This window comes from Tiliqua scincoides, chromosome 15 (genome assembly GCF_035046505.1).
Source record: "Tiliqua scincoides isolate rTilSci1 chromosome 15, rTilSci1.hap2, whole genome shotgun sequence".
NCBI classification, from domain to species: Eukaryota; Metazoa; Chordata; class Lepidosauria; order Squamata; family Scincidae; genus Tiliqua; species Tiliqua scincoides.
In genome coordinates, this window is record NC_089835.1 from 1,496,012 (window position 1) to 1,516,851 (window position 20,840).

General features: G+C 49.9%; 1 protein-coding gene across 4 annotated transcripts; it reads left to right on the forward strand.

Annotated features, from left to right (window-relative positions):
- Nucleotides 1–981: 981 nt before the first annotated feature.
- On the forward strand, nt 982–20,499 carry SF1 (splicing factor 1). Of its 4 annotated transcripts, none has more exons than XM_066610154.1 (13): nt 982–1,452; nt 7,433–7,561; nt 11,122–11,197; nt 13,819–13,971; nt 14,158–14,247; nt 14,964–15,147; nt 16,120–16,235; nt 16,310–16,417; nt 17,344–17,524; nt 17,960–18,224; nt 18,474–18,530; nt 18,646–18,804; nt 19,257–20,499. In XM_066610154.1, exons 1-13 carry the CDS (start codon nt 1,023–1,025, stop codon nt 19,595–19,597), a joined length of 2,289 nt encoding a protein of 762 aa, XP_066466251.1. In that variant the 5' UTR covers nt 982–1,022; the 3' UTR covers nt 19,598–20,499. The 4 variants fall into 4 exon arrangements, with proteins under 4 accessions (XP_066466251.1, XP_066466252.1, XP_066466253.1 ...); XM_066610155.1 differs by having other exon boundaries at nt 18,646–18,808; nt 19,257–19,581; XM_066610156.1 differs by having other exon boundaries at nt 18,479–18,530; nt 19,257–19,581.
- The last annotated feature ends 341 nt before the right edge of the window (nt 20,500–20,840 follow it).

Consider the following 20,840-nt stretch of genomic DNA (forward strand, 5'->3'; position numbering starts at 1 on the left):
ATATGTGAAGTTTTGATTTTTTGCCCCAGTGTGCATGACTTTACACTTACTGACATTGAAGCGTATCTGCCATTTTGTTGCCCATTCTGCCAGTCTGGAGAGATCCTTCTGGAGCTCCTCACAATCACTTCTGGTCTTTACCACTCGGAAAAGTTTGGTGTCGTCTGCAGACTTTGCCACTTCACTGCTCAACCCTGTCTCCAGGTCATTTATGAAGAGGTTGAAAAGCACCGGTCCCAGGACAGATCCTTGGGGCACACCACTTTTCACCTCTCTCCATTGTGAAAATTGCCCACTGACACCCACTCTCTGCTTCCTGGCCTCCAACCAGTTCTCAATCCAGGAGAGGACCTGTCCTCTAATTCCCTGACTGTGGAGTTTTTTCAGTAGCGACTAGACATTACCTAGTCTGTGGAATGTATTGTAGAGGAGAAAAATTTCTTTGCCTAGCCTGTGAAACTCCTTGCCACAGGACATGCAATCCCGCCATTACCCCACAGAACGTCAGTCTGGCACTTTAGTCTCTGCTTTCGAGATGGCCCTACCGCTCCAGGAGAGGCAGAGGGTGCTCCTGTCAATCAGGCGGTTCCTTCCGCCCCACGAACCCCCTGCCCAATAGGAGCTGAGAGGCCGGTTGACGTCACGCACTCCCTCCAAGTCAGCAGCGCAACGTCCTTCCCTTGAGGCCGACGGGTGGGGCGTGCGGGCTGCCCAGCTGGACCAATCGGAACACGGCGCCCGCCTCAGGAACAGCACCCCTCCTCTCACCGTAGTCCCACCCACCGTGCAGTGCGGCCAATCGGCGCTCGGCACAAGAAGCTCCTCCTCCGAGCGACGGCGCACGCGGCCAATGGGGCACCGCACCGCCCGTCCTCTCGGGCGCCCTCCCCTCCCCTTTGAGCGACGTGGGCGCAGACCAATCGCGGGGCGTCGAGGCGCGGCGCACGACCAATGGGCGCGAGGGGCGGGCGCGGCGTGGAAGGTTCGCGAAGGCCGCCATCTCAGCGCGCCTTGGCAGCCTTATGGCGACCGGAGCCAACGCGACGCCGCTGGGGAAGCTCCACCCGCCGCCGCCACCGCCACCCCCGCCGGGCAAGGCCGGCTACCCGCTGCCACCGCCCGGCCTGGTGATGCAGGGCCCGCCGCCGCCGCCCCCCGGGCCCGCGCAGGCTCAGCCGCAGCCTGCGCTGCCCAGCCTCATGGCGGCCGCCGCCTTCCCCTTCGCGGCCCTGCCGCCTCCCCCGCCGCCTCCCCCGCCGCCGCCGCAGCAGCCCCCACAGCAACCGCCGCCGCCACCGCCGCCCGCGCAGCCGCCGCAGCCGCAGGCCCAGCCGCAGTTCGCGCAGTTCCGCTTCCCGTCGCCGCCGCCCGCGCAGCCTCCGCAGCCGCTGGGCCTCGAGCAGCCGCTCCTCCACCTCCACCCGCAGGACGACGGGGGGGTCGGCAACCAAGGCAAGTGGGGGGGCCGTGGGGGGCTCGGGGCCCCCCTACTGCGCCTGCGCGGCGCCGGAGGCCGTGCCCGCGATGGTCCCTGCTGCGCATGCTCGGCGGCACAATGGCGCCTCTGGCGGCCCTGGTGCGCTTCCCCACCGCGCATGCGCGGCCCCCGAGGCCTTGAGCCGTTGTGGTCGCTACTGCTCCTGCGCGGCCGCGCCAGTGGTGGTCACGTGGGTGGCAGGGCGTCTCCCCCGCCACCAGGTCCTGGTGCTCGCTGTACCCTCTTTCAGGACCTGAGAATTCTGATCCTTTACATTTCTGGTGTTCGCTTATACCAGCGCCTTAAAGCCTGCATGAAAGTTAAAGTATGTTCCTGTGGAACTTCCTGCCTCAGTATGTGGTGAGGGTGTCAGGGCTGAGACGCCTTTCAAGGGGGTTGGACAGATCGGGGAAGGAACAGGTTACAGGCATGAGGGGTGTGTGCCTTTCATTAGTCTGTGGGACTCCCTGCGGCAGGGTGTGGGATGGTGTTGGATGGGCAGATTGGTGGAGGGAAAGTCCACTGCGTATGTGCAACCTCCTGGTTTTAGAAGGAGGCTGTCTCTGAACATCAAGTGCAAGGGAGGGCACTAGGATGCAGGTCTTTTGTGTGCTCTGGTGGGCCACTGTGAGATACAGCAAGCTGGACTAGATTGGCCTTTGGCCTGATCCAGCAGGGCTCATGTTATGATGATTCTTATGTACAGCCTGTCAGATGTTGGACGGCTGGGTTTGGCCTGATGAATATTGGGGTCTTCCTCAAGAACCTTTGGATATTCACATATGATGATGATGTATGGCGGTAGGCTTCAATCTTTTTTGTGCCAGGACCCAGTATATAAATAAATAAGACTGTGAACCCCACTATTGTTACCCATTCCCCACCAGTGCCCTCCCAGCATTGTTTGCTGTAGCCATATATTAAGGAACAGAAGAAGCAATCAGGAAGCCTGGCACCAGTAAAAGCTATTTCAGCAAAATTGCTCTGAGCCTGAACTGAACTGAGGGGTGCACCAGATGCCTCCCCCTTTACCTGGTGGTGCTCTAGTCCAGTCGTCTTCACCTTTTTCATTCCAGTATGTTGCCATTGGGGTTCAGATTGAAGAAATATCTTCAGCACCTGTGAATATTGTAGATTCTTGAGAAGGACCCGATGTTCAACAGGCCAAACCCAGCCAACCACCAACCACTGGCAAGCTGCACATAAGAGACATAACATAAAAGACCTTCTCACGATCCTTCGGAACATTTATGTGATTTTCTTTTGGGTTGCGACTCCCGAGTTCTTGAACCACTGGTGTGGAGTTTTAGTTTAAACCATTTTTTTTGAACCACTTTTTTTTTTGAACCACATCAGTTTGAACCACTGATGTGGAGTACAGTTTTCTGCCTGTTCGGTTCTTACAATAATCTGCATTCTAGAACTAGTATTTCTCTCTTTCCTATGACTAGCGCACCCCCCAGTTAGTAATGCTGATTATGAGTGCATGTTTGTGTGCCTGTATATGTTGTGTGTACAAATTATAATTTGTTTGTGTATATGTGATGTATGCTATTCTTTAACTAGTGATATTCCTTAACTAAATGGTATTCCTTGACTAACAGCCTAATCCTATGCATGTCTACTGAGAAGTGAGTCCCATTAGAGTCAATGGGACTTACTCCCAGGAAAGTGTGGATAGGATTGGGCTGTAATACCATTATTTATTCATCTTGTTAGTACCTCCTCCTGGTCCTATCTGTGCAGGGTGTTTGCATAACTGTGTATATATGCATGACATGTGCATGTAATATAACAATGCAACTTATCCGTGCATGTATAATCAACAGTGCAGTATAATCAGCATTCCTTATATTTGCTTCCTCATGTGCCCTGTCTAACATTCCCCACAAGTCCTGTGTGTGGGTAATGCTGATTATATGTATAAGATATTATACGTGGTATAACTTGTGTGTATGTTACTTTTTATATATCAGGGGTGTCAAACCAAACAGCAGGCTGAATAGCATTCATGGTGCCTGCTGAGAGCCAGGAGTGATGTCAAAGCAGGAAGTGATGTCATTAAGCAGGTGTTGACTGGAGATAAGCACTTTTTTCTCACTTAGGAATTAATGAGCCACTAATGACAGAAAATGTGCATATCTTGATCATATTTTCAAGGTATTGGGGAGCCCGATCCTCTCTCGGGCTTCCCTTTTAGCAGCGCCACTTTTTCTGTTGCATTGCAGCTGATAGATGCTCTGCAAAGTCACACCTGAAAGAACAGCCTGCATGATACAGGTTGATTTCATCTGCAGGGATTTCATTCCTAGCACTCCCACAGATACCTAAAACCACAGATAGGGAAATGCATGGTCTGACCCACAGAGGACCCTCGTATGCAACCTCTGTGGGTCCTCTTGCCATGGGTTTTGGAACCTTCCCTGGGTCAAATCCGCAGGTACCGAACCCGCGGGTGATGAGGGCCCACAGTTATTGGTTCTCCCTGTGCATCTGCAGCTTCTCCCTTTCTTGCCCCTCTTAATTTACCTCTTTTCTCATTCCCCACCTTCTGAGTCCTCCTTCTGTCTCCCATTCCGAGCACCTCAGCAGAAGCTGTGCTGTTGAAGCGGTGGCACTGAGAGAGCTCAGTTACCTTGCAGACTACCTTTTCAGCAGTGGCAGGACATTGGGCTCTCCTATCAGTAGTGCTTCTGTCAGTATGTCATTTCTCACCTCAGCAGCTGATGATGGTGCTAGGAGAGCCCCAGTATCACACAGTCTGGATAAAGATCTTCCATGGGCTGGATGTTGCCCGCAGGCCTTATGTTTGATGCCCCTGGATTATATTATAATCAACATTCTTTTAACTAATTGTTAAACTAGCTAATTGTTGGAGCTAATCCAACTTTCTAGCACCAGTGCAGCCACAGTGCAACCCCAAGGTACGGGAACAATTGTTCCCATACCTTGAGGAGGCCTCTGTGACTGCCTTCCAACCACAGGATGCAGTGCATGCCCCATTGACACAGCTGCATTGGCATTGGAAAATTGGATAGGATTGAACCCTGTATTAGTTACTGATTGTCTAGCTTTTCTGACTGGCAACTTTGCAGCCCCCCCCCCCCCATTCTTGTACTGTGTTCTGTTAATGCTGGTGGTGGTTGGGGTGTGTTTGTGTGTAATCTATTTATGTAAAATATTTTCTGTTCCTATCCAATTTTCTAGTGCTGGTGTAGCTGTGCCAATGGAGCATGCACTGCATCCTGTGGTGGAGAGGCAGTCACAGAGGCCTCCTCAAAGTGTGGGAACATTTGTTCCCTTACCCTGGGGCTGCATTGGGGCTGCACCAGTACTGGAAAGTAGGATATGATTGGGCCCTTAAATAATACATGCCTGCAGAGAACAATAACCAGCAGCATTCCTTTGCTAAATATTGTATCTTTTCCTGTGACCAGCACCTTTGAACCCTCCATACTTTTGCTGTGTTTCTGTAATGTATATATTTGTGCGTATATCAACCAGTATCCCTTAACCAATATTGTGTTCACTTTTCTGTCTAACTTGAGCGTAAACAAAAAAATTTAAAAACCAGTCTTTTGAGGTATTGAAAATAAAAATTTACAAAATTATTACTTTTATTTTCAGTACCATAAAAATGGGATGATTAAAAATTTCAACAATAGTTCAAGAATTTTATCAGGAGTATTCCTTCTTTAATATTTTTTATATGTCAGATCCCACTTTTTTCTCTTCAGGTAGGTAGGTGCTCAAGGCAACGAATGGAAGGAAATTAAAATAATTGAATTATCAAAAACGTATTCTATCGCTGAGCTATAGGTCCTCCTATCTCAGAGTTCTCTCAGCCTAAAATTTGTACAGACTGGAATGTGGAAACCAGGGGTCTCATGCTGGTGTAGAAACAACAATATGAAATCCAGTCAGCAACAGTCAACCAGCCAAACACACACTAACATATTCCCACCGCCCCATGAACCTGAGAACAAACAACTCCCAGATCCCAGAAACAGAAAAAAGGGCATGGATTGAGCACGAAAGAGACTTAGTTTAATGGGCAGGTAAGTGCCCACTGGAAGAGCTGAAGCAGGTTAATTGCAGGGCTGCTAGGAAAGAGGACATTTGGGTTGACATTGCTGTTTTCCTTCCTGATCTGTTTAGAAGGGCAATTAAGAGCCCAATCCTATGCATGTCTCCTCAGAAATTCCATTATAGTCAATGGGGTTTACTCCCAAGTAAGTATGAATAGGATTTCAGCCTAACTCTCCAGAATAATGTGTCTCTGGATTGAACAAAATGTTTTGTTAGTTGTTTGCCCTCCTAAGGGTGCTTTACACTTGAAGGAACCGCTTTCCTGTCAATATTCGAGGAAGTTGAGGCATCTCAAAGTGCCTGGCAGCCTGGTTGGGAGAAATTAAAGATGTGGTCATGTCAAGAAATGAGGGCAGTAGGTTTGAAGCTGATGCCACTACCAGACATTCTAGCAGGAGTAGGCTGGGAAAATTCTCTCTAGACTGCAGTCCCAAGCCCCTTTGCCCTGCTGAGGGGTTCCTGGAGCCTCGCCAAGCCACATGGAAACACTTTCATACCATTGAATTAATGCTGTCTTTCCCTAGAGTTTTGTGCTACAGCAGGGGTGTCCAAACTTCTTGACAGGAGGACCACATTATCTCTCTGACACTCTATCAAGGGCTGAATTAATTTACATTTCAAATTTGAATAAATTTACATAAATGACTATATTAAGAGGTGGAACTTAATATGAATGAATGAAGGTCTTGCTCAAGGGCTATAAAAGTCCTTGCACAAAGCAAATTTGGCCTTTCCTTTGCTGCCACTGCTGCATCACAGATGTGGAACAGCAAGCAGTGGAGGGAGCCCTCGTTGCATAGCTCATGTGAGAGGTCAAACACTTGCCTTCATGCTGAGAGCAGTTGCGTTGGGCCAGCATGGACTCCAGCAAGTCTCAGAGGCTCCCTGCGGACCGGATTGTGAGTCCCCATGGGCCGCAGGTGGCCCCTGGTCCAGAGTTTGGGTACCCCGTGCTAGAGCAACATGTCGGTATGCACGTGTTCAATGCCTGTTCAAGCATAGGTCGCAATTCTCTTCATAACATGCTATTACATGTCTGCTCCATTAACTGGGCCCTGTTAGGAGTGTTTAATTGGGCTAGCTCTCTCTCTAGAGCAGCCAGTTTCAACCACTCTGCCGTGGTACACTGGTGTGCCACGAATTGTCCCCAGGTGCGCTGCAGGAGTTTGGTGGAAGATCATTTATTAATAGGAGCATTGGGGGATACAAGCCCCCCACCAACAGCATGGTGTGCCTTGTCAGTTGTCCAAAAACTGATGGTGTGCCTTGACAATTTTAGTACCTTGTCCAGGGGTGTCAAACATGGGCTGGATGCGGCCCATGGAAACTTTCTATTTGGCTCTCAGGATCTCAGCTGCTGAGCAGTGCTGAGATGTTACTGCTGTAAGTGTAGCCCACATGAAAATTGGGCTCTCCCGTATCTTGAAATATGATCAAGGTTTGTGTATTTTCTCTTCTGTTTGCAGCTAATGAGAGAAAGTGAGAAAAAGTGCTTCTTTTTGGTTATGAACTGCTTAATGACATCACTTCCTGCATAATGACATCACTTTTGGCCCTCAGTAGGCATCATGAATGCTGTTCGGCCCTTGGTATGAAATTAGTTTGACACCCCTGGTCCTTGTCAGTTTGCCATGAGACGAAAAAGGTTGAAAATCACTGCTCCAGAGACACGTTTTTTGCTGCTTAGCTTTGAATGAAGCGGGAGCTTCAAACAAGTTTCCAGGTGTCTGCGTTTGTGCCTCCAGCAGGATCAGTGTAACTCCAGGTTTCTGTTTTGAAAGGCAGGCTAATTGTGTCTTGGAACTGGAGCACCAGAGCTTTAGGAAGATGAATGAACTGTTCCTAAAGAGATCCTTCTATCCATAGATTTCCCTAATAAGAAGAGGAAGCGTAGCAGGTGGAACCAGGACACCATGGACCAGAAGACGGTCATTCCTGGAATGCCCACAGTCATCCCTCCTGGGCTCACCCGTGAGCAAGAGAGAGCTTATATAGGTAAATCACAGTTCTTGCCCTCTCTTGTTGGTTCATGTCATTGCTGATTCCAAAGACCGTGTTGAGCTCCTGTGTGTCTGAGGCGTTTAAAATGTGTGCTTTCAAAGGCTTGGGTTATTGTGACCTTTTCTTTCTGTTACTGAAGTAGGTAACATTTGTGTCTCTGCTTGGAGTGACTTGTGCTCCATCCCAGCTTCCCTGTCCTGTTTGACTGAAACAGTGTCCTCCACAGGCAGAGTGGAAGTGCTAAAGTCCTTTGAGGCAGAGGGGAATGAAAACTTGCTACTCAATTGGCCAGTGAACTCTAATCAGCAGGGTCTCTTGTTAGCTTTGCAGATCCCTTGCTATCGGACAACACTAGGAGTCCCGTTCTCCCCCTCCCCACTGCCCCAGGCAGCCTTGTTTGAAAGCAAGTAACTCTGTCACAGCCAAGCCCTATAAGCCAACTCACCACCGTTCCCTCTTTAATGGTACTAAATGAATTCGTCAGAGCTAAGATCAAGTCTCGGAGGTGGTGAGGGTTGTTGATGCCACTCTCAAGAAGGGAAATTCTCACTGTAGGCCTCTGACATCTTCAAGTACTTGAGGGTGTCGGGTTAGCTTGGGCCTTGGCACTCAGTGTATGCAATTGCTGGGAAAAGGATACTGCTTGGTACTGTGGGACAGGCGGTGCTGGGGCTTTTAGCTGTGAAGACGGGAGTGGCAGATGTCTGTGCTGTGTCTGGAACTGGGAACAGTATTGAAACTTGCTTTAAGAAACGTGTGTGGCCTTAATTGTAAATGTTGATCAGTGCTCTGACTCAGATCATCCACATGTGTGCTCATGTTGCAGTATTGGGTGCAGTCCTTGCCTCTTGTATAAAGCAAGGGGTTTTGTGTGTGTGTGTGTGTGTGTGTGTGTTAAGTGCAAGACCATTTAATCCCTATTCATCTTGTTAGAATTGCACAATACACTGTAACTGCTTTCTTACGCTAAGAATTTTGGTGCCACTCTCTGTTTTCCTTGGCACCACTGAGAGCCACTTGTCTGCTCTAAAGCCTATTACTCGATGGCTTTGAAGGTCATTCAGCCTCCTCCTGTACAGTTTGTTAAAAGTTTCTATGTCCAATTTGGGCCACGTCTCTGGATTGTAAAGGTATGCTACTTGATGCAGTTTGGTAAAGCTTATCTCTGAACATGGTCTGTGCTGCCTTCTTGCATTTCAAGGGGGGCCATTTTCTTGATGCTTCTGAAGTTGCCTCAACTTTACCTCTGCATAGACCTAGCATCACCTCAGCTTTACAGATATAATACCACGTGGTCTTGAGTTCTTGCTCCTGCTGAAAATAACGCTGCAGGTTTACTGAAAGAGTAGCAGAGTGGGTGGGAGAGAAGGAGGGAGAAGAAGGGTTGGTTTGAAAGCTCCTTTTAATTAAGAGAGCTGTCCCTGGTGTTGAACCATCAGCTTTAGGAACACATTTTTATTTTTAAAATTTGGAGGCATCCGCTGCTCAAACAGCTCCATCTGACCCTGTTCCCTGAAACCACTCAATTTGCAAATGGACAGAATAGATCTCAGTCTGTGCAAAGATACAGCAGAGATCATTTACTTAATTGGAATGGTGAAATCAACTGGGTAATGGGGAGCAATGGCTGGGAAGAGAGAAGACCCTAACCAAATGCCAGAATACCAGCAAGCACAAGTACTCACACCTGTAGTAATGAAAAGGGCATCCTAATCTATTAGCTATTCTGGAATTTTACCATTTGGTACCATTAATATGGGAGATGAAATTTCAACCAAAGAAACCACAACTGTGATTTTGAAATCTTTTTCCAGGGTGGTCCTACATTACAGCAAATAACTGGAGGCCCAGGCAAAATGGATCACAAATGTTTTTATAGCTGAAAGAACAACTGAGGGCTTTGCTGCTTCTGCTGAAAACTCTAGATCAAGTTTCTCACTGTCCTCCACTGTACCACTTCACATGGTCCACATATTCGAGGAACCACTGGAAGTAACTGGTGATGACACCATCGCTAGTTACTTCTGGGTCTGGAGGCCCGATGCGACTCAGCAAACACCAGTAAGAGGCTCAAGTGGACAGGAGAGCTTTTTCAAGCATGGGAAAAAACATGATTTGAAGCTCTGGCTGCTGAACCTCCTACTGACTGCTGTTTGTTGTGCTGCATTCCTGGTCTCACTGGTGGATGGCAGGTGTCCAGGGATTCCACAAGTACCACTGGTGGTGCCTGTACCACTGGTTGAGAAACACTGCTCTAGACAATCAGTCTGCAGGAACCCATTTCTGAAATACGCAGCAGGTTTCTGTAACACAGAGATCTTAAGGTGAAAGCATTCATCAGTCCCATCAATCCTTTCTGTTTACTTTCTCGAAAGAATAGTCCCAGCTGCATAACACCAGCGTAAAGGAAACATGGTGGCGGGCAAGTCCCGAGTTTGTGTACTGCTGGGCGTCTTGCTAGGGGTGCCTGTTCCTGGTGAGGGGACGTAGAGAAGCCAGGATTGCCAGCATGTTAATGGTACCACATAATAGCCATTTCTGATCAGCGTTGCATATGAAATGTGTTCACCTGTGGGCTGGGCAGAAATGGGTTAAGTATATGTAAATATATATACTTGTGTATGCTGAAGTATATGTATTCTATTCTTAAGTGTATTCTAATAAGTGTCCAAGAGGCTCTTTTTCATTGCTACAGGTGTGGGTGTAGCTTTGTGTGGGCATGTGGTATTCCATCAACCACATCCCAAGATGGTGGGGCTTGAGCAAAGCCGCTTCTCCTGAATGAGCGTAGGGGCTGCTTCTCAAACCGGTTTTAGCTCTGCCTTTGATAGCCTGCACTAGCTGGGCTCAGGTGAATTACCTTGCACTGAACAAGTGTTGAAATGTTGCATTCCGAGTTTGAAAACCAATCACTGAACGTTTTGATATCTGCTGATAGTCCTGCCTTTAGGTATTTGTCTGTCTGCATATTAAAGCACACTGTTGCAGTTCAATATTTGGTGTGTGTGAGTTAGCTGTGGTTAACCGAACATGTGCAGGAACATGTCCTTTAAGCTGCAGTCTCCAGAAAAAGAGACGACTCTTGCTCAGCCGGCATGACTTGTGCAGTCGTGGAGTCTTCCCCAGTTGGCTCACATGCCCATTTCCAAACTCCAAACAAGACTGCCCAAAAGAAGCAAGATTTGGTCCTCCTGCCACTTATGACAGACAAGTCAGGATGAGTTTCTTCAGCTGCCTGGAAGTCAGACTTGCCAGGATTAGAGAACCTCTTTGCTAATTCTCAAACGACTGCTTTGCTTTCTGATGAATAAGGCTTTTTGAAGACTCGCTAGAGATAAATTTTAAGATCAAGGAGGGCCTTTCCTGGATTCCTGCTGAACGTATTTGACTGGAATAACCATGTGGGGGTCTCCTGGTTCTGATGCAGACGTATCAGTCATGTGCCCTTTGCAAATTCTCCAGTTCTTCATGCTTTGATGTTGAGATTTGAGATGGTTTTTGGTAACATTGTCTTTTTTCCATCCTTTTTTCTTTCCTAACCTGGTTTCTTCCAGTGCAACTGCAGATAGAAGACCTGACTCGCAAACTGCGCACAGGAGACCTGGGCATCCCCCCTAACCCTGAGGACAGGTTGGGAAACAGTTTTAACCAGCTGACAGTAACACTTTTTACCTTTTTTCAATAAATTTTTGGTGGCATCATAATGTCAGTTCAATGAAATTTCTTCCTAATGAAATGTCTTCGGTGGTCTTGACAGAATGTGATAGCAGAGCTCTTACTGCTAGGGAAGGTGAAGCCAGAATGGGATAAGGTCCAAGCCTTGGTGTGGGATTTCCGAGCCTGTGGGTTGCAACTGCTTGATTTAACCTGACTTAAGAGGAGAAGAATATGGTGGCCAACAACTTTTAACATATGCAGTGTTGATCTGGGCAAGTGTTAAGAGGTCTTTCTCACAGGTTCACACTGAGGAATCCTCAGCACAGCCACTGAGTCTGAGAGCAGCTTGGAAACTTATTTCTGACCGCTGACTTTGCAGTGCTTTCCCTGTGGTTGGCTGAGCATTGGTTTTTTAAACCAGATGGGTACTAACCAGTTTCTCCAGTAGCAACTGCTCCACAGCATTGGCCAGTATCCTTGGGAGTTGGGGCCCAGGCAGTACCGCACCTGCAATGTGCAGAATTTGACACCTGTGGTTTTGTTGGGCTTCAGTATCATCCAACAACATAACTTTTGTGTGTGGGTTTTTAAAAGGAGGGGGGAAATTGGCTTGTAAGCACCAATTTCTTCATCGGCTGGTACAAGCAGGGGTTGTTGTGTTAGCATGTTGCACAACTTCTACTCCACTTCCAAGGACGTTAACTAGTTTAACATGACAATCCCATTTTTCCCCTCATCAAATTCAACCCATCTGAAGCTGCTCTTTGGGGCAGTAAGCCTGGCAAGGCTGCCCGTAGTTCTGGAAGCCTTGCTGGAAAGCAAGTTCTCACCTCTAGTTCTGGGGGCACCATATTATAACCTCAAATAGGTGAGGAACAGCCGAGGAATCCCTGCCTTTTAACCATAATGGGGTATTTAAGGTTAAACTTGACGGGTCAACTGTTCTTGCTGGGAAGAGATTTATGTGCTTTCTTTCTGCTCTTTGATAAGAATTATTTTGGGCACTTGGTCTTAATTTAACAATGAGGTTTCTCTCATGTGGTGTTAATGCCGAACCAGGGGAGGGGGGCATTGGTTGTTTATTGTTTGCATATGTAGAGTGTTTGAACTGACTTTTCTGACAATGAGACCATACTGGTTAAAATATCTGCTTCTATTAACATACAGTGAAAATAATGAATTGTCTCACTGACTTGCAAAAGGGCAGCTCTCGTGTGGAAGGCATGAAACAGTTAGATATACTCAGCTTGAAAAACTTTCTAATGGTTTAATCCTGGACTCAAAGCAATTTAATAATGACGTGTCTCTTTGTGTTTCAAAGGGCCAGACAGTTAGTTGATGAGCTGATTTTTTTAAACTGGCTAGTGAATACAGGGTGGGAGGGGGGAATCTTCTTAATCACTTTTGGGACTTTGAAGCCTTCTCAGGTCCTTGAAACAGAGGTGTAATTTAGACACGATTACTCCTGACCAAACCTGACCTTTTTATTTCATATTCTTATGTCGATGATTCATTTCAAGCAGAGAAGACATTGGGATCAACTGGCTCTAATCAATCCTTTAACCAGCTAGGAAGAAAGCTTGTATAAAAAGCAAAAAACAAAACAAAACCCAAGGTTTAGGTCTTTGATAACTTCAAGGATGTCTTTTTTTAATAACCTGATCAATATCTCTTCCCTTCTTGCAGCTAACTCTAAATTTTTTATTTTGATATGTTTGGGAAAGGTCCATAAGCTTAAGCAGAGTTCTAGGAGTATGGCTTTTTTTACTGCCAGTGCAGCTGTTATAAAAATAAAACTGATTTTAATTTTAGTTATAACATTTTTTTTGGTTGGTTCGTTAGAGCCTCTGCTTTCTGGTCACCTAAACCTCATGGAGAAAGCAGGGCTGTCTCTAGCGGTTTATAGGCCCAGACTGCGGCATGAGAAGGGTGGCCTCGTTCAGCCTGCACCCACTCTAATCCTCTAACCCTTAAACATGCAGAAAACAGGTTCAGTCGGCCTTGTTGCAGCCAGCAAAGTGGAGGTAAAGCCTTGAGTGTCCAACGCGGTGCCAGCGAACTAGGCTTAATTTGTCTTGCCAGGAAGGATCTGGTAGAAGCTTAACCTGTCTTATTACTTTTCTGATGTGAAAAAGTCCAGAGTTTAACCTGAATAATTCTTTATTGATTTACCTCCTGCACCAGTGTCTTTTCTAAGTCTTTGGCTCCCTGGAATAATGAAGTTGGAAAGTTTGTTCTCTGTGTGAATCAACTTTCTCCATCTTCCCCACCCCCTCCCCTTTTTTGAGAAGAGGCACACTTATGGCAGAGGTGTTTGTCATGGCTGTGTGTGATCCTACTCCCCCTTCTACACCTCTCTTCCCCCTCCCCCAAATAAAACACCCCAGTTTTTTTCCTTGTGGTAGCAGGCAATGGTTTGCTACAGCTGCCTTGTCCCCATGACATTAATGGGCGCAAGTGAGTTTATACCTTCCTTTCCTGTGGTCTCTTTAATTTTTTTCTAAATTGTGCTAGAGTTGAAGGGAGCCTGTGCTTAATAAGTGATCTTGAGAGGTCATTGGCAGGAGAAGTCACTGGGGCCTGTTACTCTGCAGGTCTCCTTCCCCTGAACCGATTTACAATAGTGAGGGGAAGCGCCTGAACACCCGGGAATTTCGCACGCGCAAGAAGCTGGAGGAGGAGAGGCACAACCTGATAACGGAGATGGTGGCGCTCAACCCAGACTTCAAGCCGCCGGCTGATTACAAGTAAGGCAGAGAAGGAGAAGATCTGTCTGGCCAGGGCTGTCTTTCCCACTGCCTGGTGCTAGAGCGGGTTTCTGCAGTGAAGCAGCTGCTTAAGCAGTGCTGCCCCGCGGACTGTGTGTTAAGTTTGAGCCCAGTAGCAAGCCCCTTAATGGCAACCAGGTGTTGATTCTGTCTGTCCCTTCCCAGACCTCCGGCAACCCGTGTGAGTGACAAAGTGATGATCCCGCAGGACGAATATCCAGAGATCAACTTCGTCGGGCTTCTTATTGGACCCAGGTATGAGTGGGAGAGGCCAAATGTGCAGGGCCAGCATCTGGGGGGGGGGGCTGTCCTTGCTTGTGTCCTAGGAACGTGGGAGGCTGCCATCTAATGAAGCAAGGCCTTGGTTCACAGTATCATCTGTGCAAACCTCAGGGCTTCAGACAAGGATTGTTCCTGCCAGCCCTATCTAGAGGTCCAACCTGGAACCTCCTGCATGCCAAGAGGGGCTCTGCTGCTGAGGGAAGGTTCTGCCCACGTCAGTGGGCATTTGTGGAAGATTATTTTAATGAGGTGTGTGGTAACCCCCAAAATGGACCTTAATGAATTCCCAGAGCATAATTGAGGCTCTTCTTGGGATTGTTGTTCAGGTCTTGCCTTGCAGCAGGTACGCCCAGGAACCTGTCTCACGCCTTGTTTGCAGCAGCACTATGTATTCATTTACTTGAAAGCACTGATAGGCTGTCTTTCTCCTTATGATAAGGAGCCAGGGTGGCTCTCTTGTCACATTTAAAAACATAAGCAGTTCAGTACAACGATACTGATCAGTTCTTGGGAAGATGTTGTTTTCTTGTTGCTGAATTCCATGACCACACCATGCCCTTCAGGGTCACGAAGGAACCCCAAGGCTCCCATGGCTGGGTTTTTGAGGTGGTCTTTTTCTCTTTTGGAAGACTGTTCAGGGCATGGTCCGCTTGACACACGCACGGCTCATTGGGGTTTCTGTTCTGCAGAGGAAACACGCTGAAGAACATTGAGAAAGAGTGCAATGCCAAGATCATGATCAGAGGCAAAGGGTCAGTGAAAGAGGGGAAAGTGGGACGGAAAGACGGCCAGATGCTGCCTGGCGAGGATGAACCCCTTCATGCCTTGGTCACTGCCAACACCATGGAGAACGTGAAGAAGGCTGTGGAACAGGTGAGGGCCCACCTCTCGTCACATTCGGGTGCTGAAGGAGTCATCTAGTCCACACACCCCCTACCAAGGCAGGGTGGGTAGATGCAGTCCAGGCTGCACTTGATTCCCAAACTCGTCTAAGCAAGCAAACAGGTGGAGAGGGTTGGGGAGCAAGTACAAAAGTTGCTGGTTACCATGCTGCAGAAAGATTCCTCTGCCAAATGCAGCAGTCAGCTTAGAGCCTGCAGACAGGCGTGACGGGCAGACCTTCTTAGCTGCTGAATGCAATGTTTTGCCCGCCAAGAGCCTCAAGGCTGTGTGTGTGTGGAATTTGGGGGTGTCTCTGGCCAGGTGTAGCTTTGCTTCCGTTCAGCATCGTGTGCTTCCTGGTGCACCATCATGTTGCTGTTGCTACCTCTGATTAGAAGAGCAACCCCATTAGAGCAGCTGTCCTGGGGCCCAATCCTTTTCAGCTTTGCAGTGCCGGTTCAGCCGCAATGCAGCTTCGAGGTAAGGGAACAACTGTTCATATCCCTTGAGGAGGCCTCTGTGACTGCCTCCCCAACACAGGAAGCAGTGGGTATTGCACTGGCACAGCAGCACCAGCACTGGAGAATTGGATAGGATTGGGCCCTAGTCTTGCTCCACTGGCTCTCAGCTGCAGTTGACCTGCTGCTCCATACCTGGAGCCAGTTCTGGAAGAACGGATATGTGGAGGTAGAAAAGAGCCTGCACTCGGAGCAACTGTGGTCACAGACGTGTTCTTACGTGGTCTCCCTGACCCACCTTCCCATAATATACTTTAGTCAGCACACGTGGTGTCCTGCGTTGAGAGTAGGTGGTCAGACTGTCGAGATTTGGGACAGCAAGTAAAACTCACATACTGGAAGCTGTTCTCTGTCTTGGCCGTCTTGGATGCTCTTGGGAAAGCAGGTGAACACGTTGCCCTTGGCTGTGTGGGGTGAGGTCAGAGTGCAGGCTCCTCTCTCCTAGATCCGGAACATCCTGAAGCAAGGCATCGAGACTCCTGAGGACCAGAACGACCTGCGCAAAATGCAGCTGCGGGAACTGGCTCGCCTGAACGGGACACTGCGTGAAGATGACAACAGGTACGGAGCGGGGCGGTTCTGGTTTGGCTCTGTGGGAGGTCACCACCCTGGCCTGACCACTCTTGTCTCCCCAGGATCCTGCGCCCGTGGCAGAACACAGAGACACGCAGCATCACCAACACCACCGTGTGCACCAAGTGTGGAGGAGCCGGCCACATTGCATCGGACTGCAAGTTTGCCCGGTAAGCAGCATCTGGGGTGGCCGATGTGGCATCGCTCAGGAGAGAGCAGTAGCATCTCTTGCTTCCACTGAAGCTTGCTACCTTACACAGTCCTGACCCCTTGCCTGCCTGCCCTGTAAAGTATGGAGGTTTGGCTGGTGGTGCCTTAAATGGCTTCCAGTCATTTGAGTAAGTGTGAACACATGACATGATTTGCTTGTAATGGGGCAGGGAAGAAATCCTAACTGTAGTCGTGACCCCATAGCCATGATGGCTGCTTTTCCTATTCAAGTCCGAATTTATAGGATTGCAGGAACTGTCCATTCTGTGGGATGGCTGGAGGTTGGCTTCTGCCCCCCCGCAGACCAAGCTTTAATAATGGACTGACCTCCCACAGTGCAAAACCAGAACTGCCATGCTTGGTGCCTGTCGCCTTCACACAGCGCCCCGTTCAGGCAAGCCAGTTCCCACAGCTGCATTTTGCGCAGGTCAATGGATGGAGAGAGTGGACAGGGAGATGCTCTTTCCCCTCCCGCAAAACACCAGAACCAGGGGACAGCCACTGAAATTGAGTGCTGGGAGAGTTAGGACAGACAAAAGAGAAATTTTCTTTACCCAGCGTGTAAATTAGTCTGTGGAACTCCTTGCCACAGGATATGGTGATGGCATCTCACCTAGATGTCTTTAAGAGGGGATTGGACAAATTTCTGGAGGAAAAGTCCATCATGGGTTACAAGTCATGATAGGTACGTGCAACCTCCTGGTTTTAGAAGTGGGTTTCCTCAGAATGCCAGATGCAGGGGAGGGCACGAGGATGCATGTTGTATCCGTTGGCTTGTGTGCCCCCTGAAGCAGTTGCTAGGCCACTGTGAGATGCAGGAAGTTGTACTAGATGAACCTTTGTCCTGATCCAGTGGGGCTCTTTCTTATGACTTTCTTCCTCTCAGGCCTGGAGATCCTCAGTCGGCGCAGGACAAAGCACGCATGGACAAGGAGTATTTGTCCCTGATGGCCGAGTTGGGAGAGGCTCCTGTGCCAGCATCAGTGGGGTCCTCTACGGGACCTTCTAACCCCCCACTGCCAAGCGGCCCGAGACCGTCTGGACCAGGAAACAACCAACCACCTCCTGTGAGTTCCCGAAGCATGGTGTCCAGGGGGGAAGACTGCCATTTGTTTGGGAAGGAAATGGGTTTATCATGAGGATGGGATTGAGCTGGTGTCCCTGGAAGGATGCCAGCAGGCAGTTGGGCAAAGCCAGGGCTGCTGTGTGTGTGTCCCACATGCAGGCACCAGCTTGGTATCATGCTCAGAAGAGCTTTCTGAAAGCAGCAAGTGGCACTTTCTTTGCAGTTGAGAGGACCCAATGAGTTTCAAAATGACTGCAGCATCTGTTGCCATTTCAGGTGGGATTGGGAGGTGCTCTGCTTTGTAGCTGACAGATTGCAAGCTTTTTCCAGTCAAGCATTTGTGGCTGCGACTTCTGCACAATACACGTGATGCCTGGTCCCTCTTGTGTCCTTGGAATAACTCCTTGTGCCTGTCTGTCTCTCTGTCTCCTCTTAGAACCGTCCGCCATGGATGAACTCTGGCCCCTCTGAAAACCGGCCCTTCCATGGCATGCATGGCGGCGGTGGCGGTGGCGGTGGAGGAGGTCCCACAGGGCCTGGTGGCCCTCACAATTTCCCTCACCCCATGTCGAATATGGGAGGGCCTGGGGGCCACCCCATGCAGCACAATCCCAATGGCCCCCCACCTTGGATACAGCCTCACAATCCACCCATGAACCAGGGACCACACCCTCACGGGCCCCCCGGCCCTCACCACATGGGTGAGTACAATCCAAAACACGGGACTGACCGACTGGCTTTTGTTGCCTTGGCAGTCTTCTTAGGAGTGGAGAAGGAACAGCAGCTTTGTTGGGCCGTTGCCTTGGCCTTTTCAGGGCTGGGGTAGCTCTTTCTTCCCCCTTGCTGCTTGCTGGTTGGGCTGCTACCTGGCTTGGTAGGTAGTGGGGAAGTGGGGTTGGTGTGCTTCAGCTAAGCCTTCAACTAAGGCTGCGGTCTCTCATTCCCTTAAGATCAGTACCTGGGCAATGCGCCAGTGGGCTCTGGGGTCTATCGCCTCCAAGGAAAAGGTGAGTAGCAGCTCTTACTGCATGGAACCGAGAGTCTGTCATTTTTGTGGGGCAGGCAAGGGGGGCTGTATCTGGGGCCTGTTCAACGGCATGCCTGCCCCATCTGACCTTGCAGGTATGATGCCGCCTCCGATGGGTATGATGCCCCCGCCGCCCCCTCCGCCCAGTGGTCAGCCTCCCCCACCTCCCTCTGGTCCTCTCCCCCCATGGCAGCAACAGCAGCAGCCTCCACCCCCGCCTCCCAGCAGCAGTACTCCCTTGCCATGGCAGCAAAGTGAGTAAGAGCACTTCTTTTAATTCTGCCCCTCCGTGACCCTCTGCCTAGCCCAGCTGATGGGCCCCAGCCGCCTGCACTCGTGGGAAATGGCTGGCCTCCCCTGTGAGGCTCTGCCCCGAATGCCCCTTGCATGCTTGGTTTGTGGCTGTGTCCCTGTTGGAGCCTGGCCTTTAACAGGGACGATGGGCCGTGACGCCCCTCAAGCTGACAGTGGAATCCTTGCCTTCCCCTTGCCAGTGTGTGCAAAGCCCCGTCCCACAACTTTGGTAGGCCGAATGCCGGGGAGACGGGATTTCTAGTTGCTGGTTGGCCAGGAGGGGCCTGGCCGTGAGTCGATGCCAATTGCCTGACCCCTTTTCCCTGTTGAGAGGGGTCAGCTGTCTTCCCATGGGACTTGGGGACCCCCAGCTCAGGCTCTCGGGGTGACCCTGTGCTGTCTTCAATCCTAGATACGACGACCACCACCACCACGAGCGCTGGCACCGGGGCCATCCCTCCATGGCAGCAGCAGCAGGGGGCGGCGGCGGCAACTTCTACGGGGGGCCCGCAGATGCAAGGCAGCCCCTCCATGGTGCCTTTGCCTCCAGGGGTCCAGCCCCCGCTGCCGCCCGGGGCCCCGCCTCCTCCCCCGCCCCCGCCGCCTGGCTCCGCGGGCATGATGTACGCCCCTCCCCCTCCTCCGCCTCCCATGGACCCTTCTAACTTTGTCACCATGATGGGGGTAGGGGTGCCAGCCTTGCCACCGTTTGGCATGCCCCCCGCCCCCCCACCACCTCCACCACAGAACTGAAGATGGGTCTTTCTACACAGTTGTTCTTTTCGCCAGTGCGGAGCCAAGAATGGAAAAGGGGAGGGGGGGCTTGTGAAGCTCAGTCAGGAGCATGTGAGGGACGTCCCCCCTCCTCACTTTGTGACTCTCGTGGAAACTCCTGTTTTTGCGCAGCTGCTCTATGTGGATAGCAGAGCCTCCCTTGCCCATCAGGACACTAATGCCGAGTCTCCCCTCGCGTCTGGGAACTGCCCACCCACCCTCCTGTAGCAAGACCAAGGAGCTGGTGGGGCAGGCTTGCTGGGGAGATCTCCACACACAACTGCCAGGTCCACCCATGGTGGTGGCAAGTCCTTCCTGCTTATCGATCCGCCTCTACCTTGTCCTGCAGGGTTGGCAGGTCTTCCTGCCAGACTTAGTTTTCTAAACCCCACCTTGAGAGAGGACACCATGTTTTCCACAGCCATAAACACTTTTTGTTAGTAGAGCTGAAGGAGCACATGAATTTCTCTGGAGTGTTTGGTGTGTGCAAGAGCTGGTGTGGAGGGTGCAGGCCCCACTGCTGCTGTGGGGGGCCCCAGTCTGGTCCTCTGGGTCTCTGCAGCAATGAAAGTCAGCTCTCACAGTCCTCCGGTCGTGTAGTTGAGGCGATGCCTGCATTGGGAAGGGCGTGTTCATTGATTATGAAGTCCGTTTTGTCTCTTGTCCAACTGCCTAGAAATTCCTTTCTTTTTTTAACACATCTGTGTGTGTTGTGGTTTTTGGGGTGGCTCCACCCCCAGATTGAGTGATTTCTGTTGACAATGATGTCTGTGTACAACTCTTCATTCAGTCACCTGTAACCATTTTCTTAATTGCTTTTTGTGTAAGAATAAAACTGCAGTCGAAAGGGGAGGTTCGGATTAAAAGCAGTTTTTAAAATAGTCCCTCTGCTTCCCTTTCATTCAGGGGAGCAGGGAGGGTTCTGGTGCTGGTTTTTGCCCATAGGTAGGGGTCAGGTTCCCCAGGAGCTGGGGAACCCCTCACTGCTGGTGCTGGTTGTACCAGGGACCGTTCAACCCCAGGACTCTTTTGCACCTTCAGGGTCCTGTGGCAGGTTACACAGGCCAACACACACTTTGCTTCCTTAAACGTTACAGCAATTCCTGGGTATATTTGGGGTGCTGATTCCAAAAATGGCATCCATTTTGCCCTATCACGTCTAGTTTTGGAGACACGGCATAGCCTCTTTAGTGAATGGTTCAAGCAGCTTCTTCATGAGGAA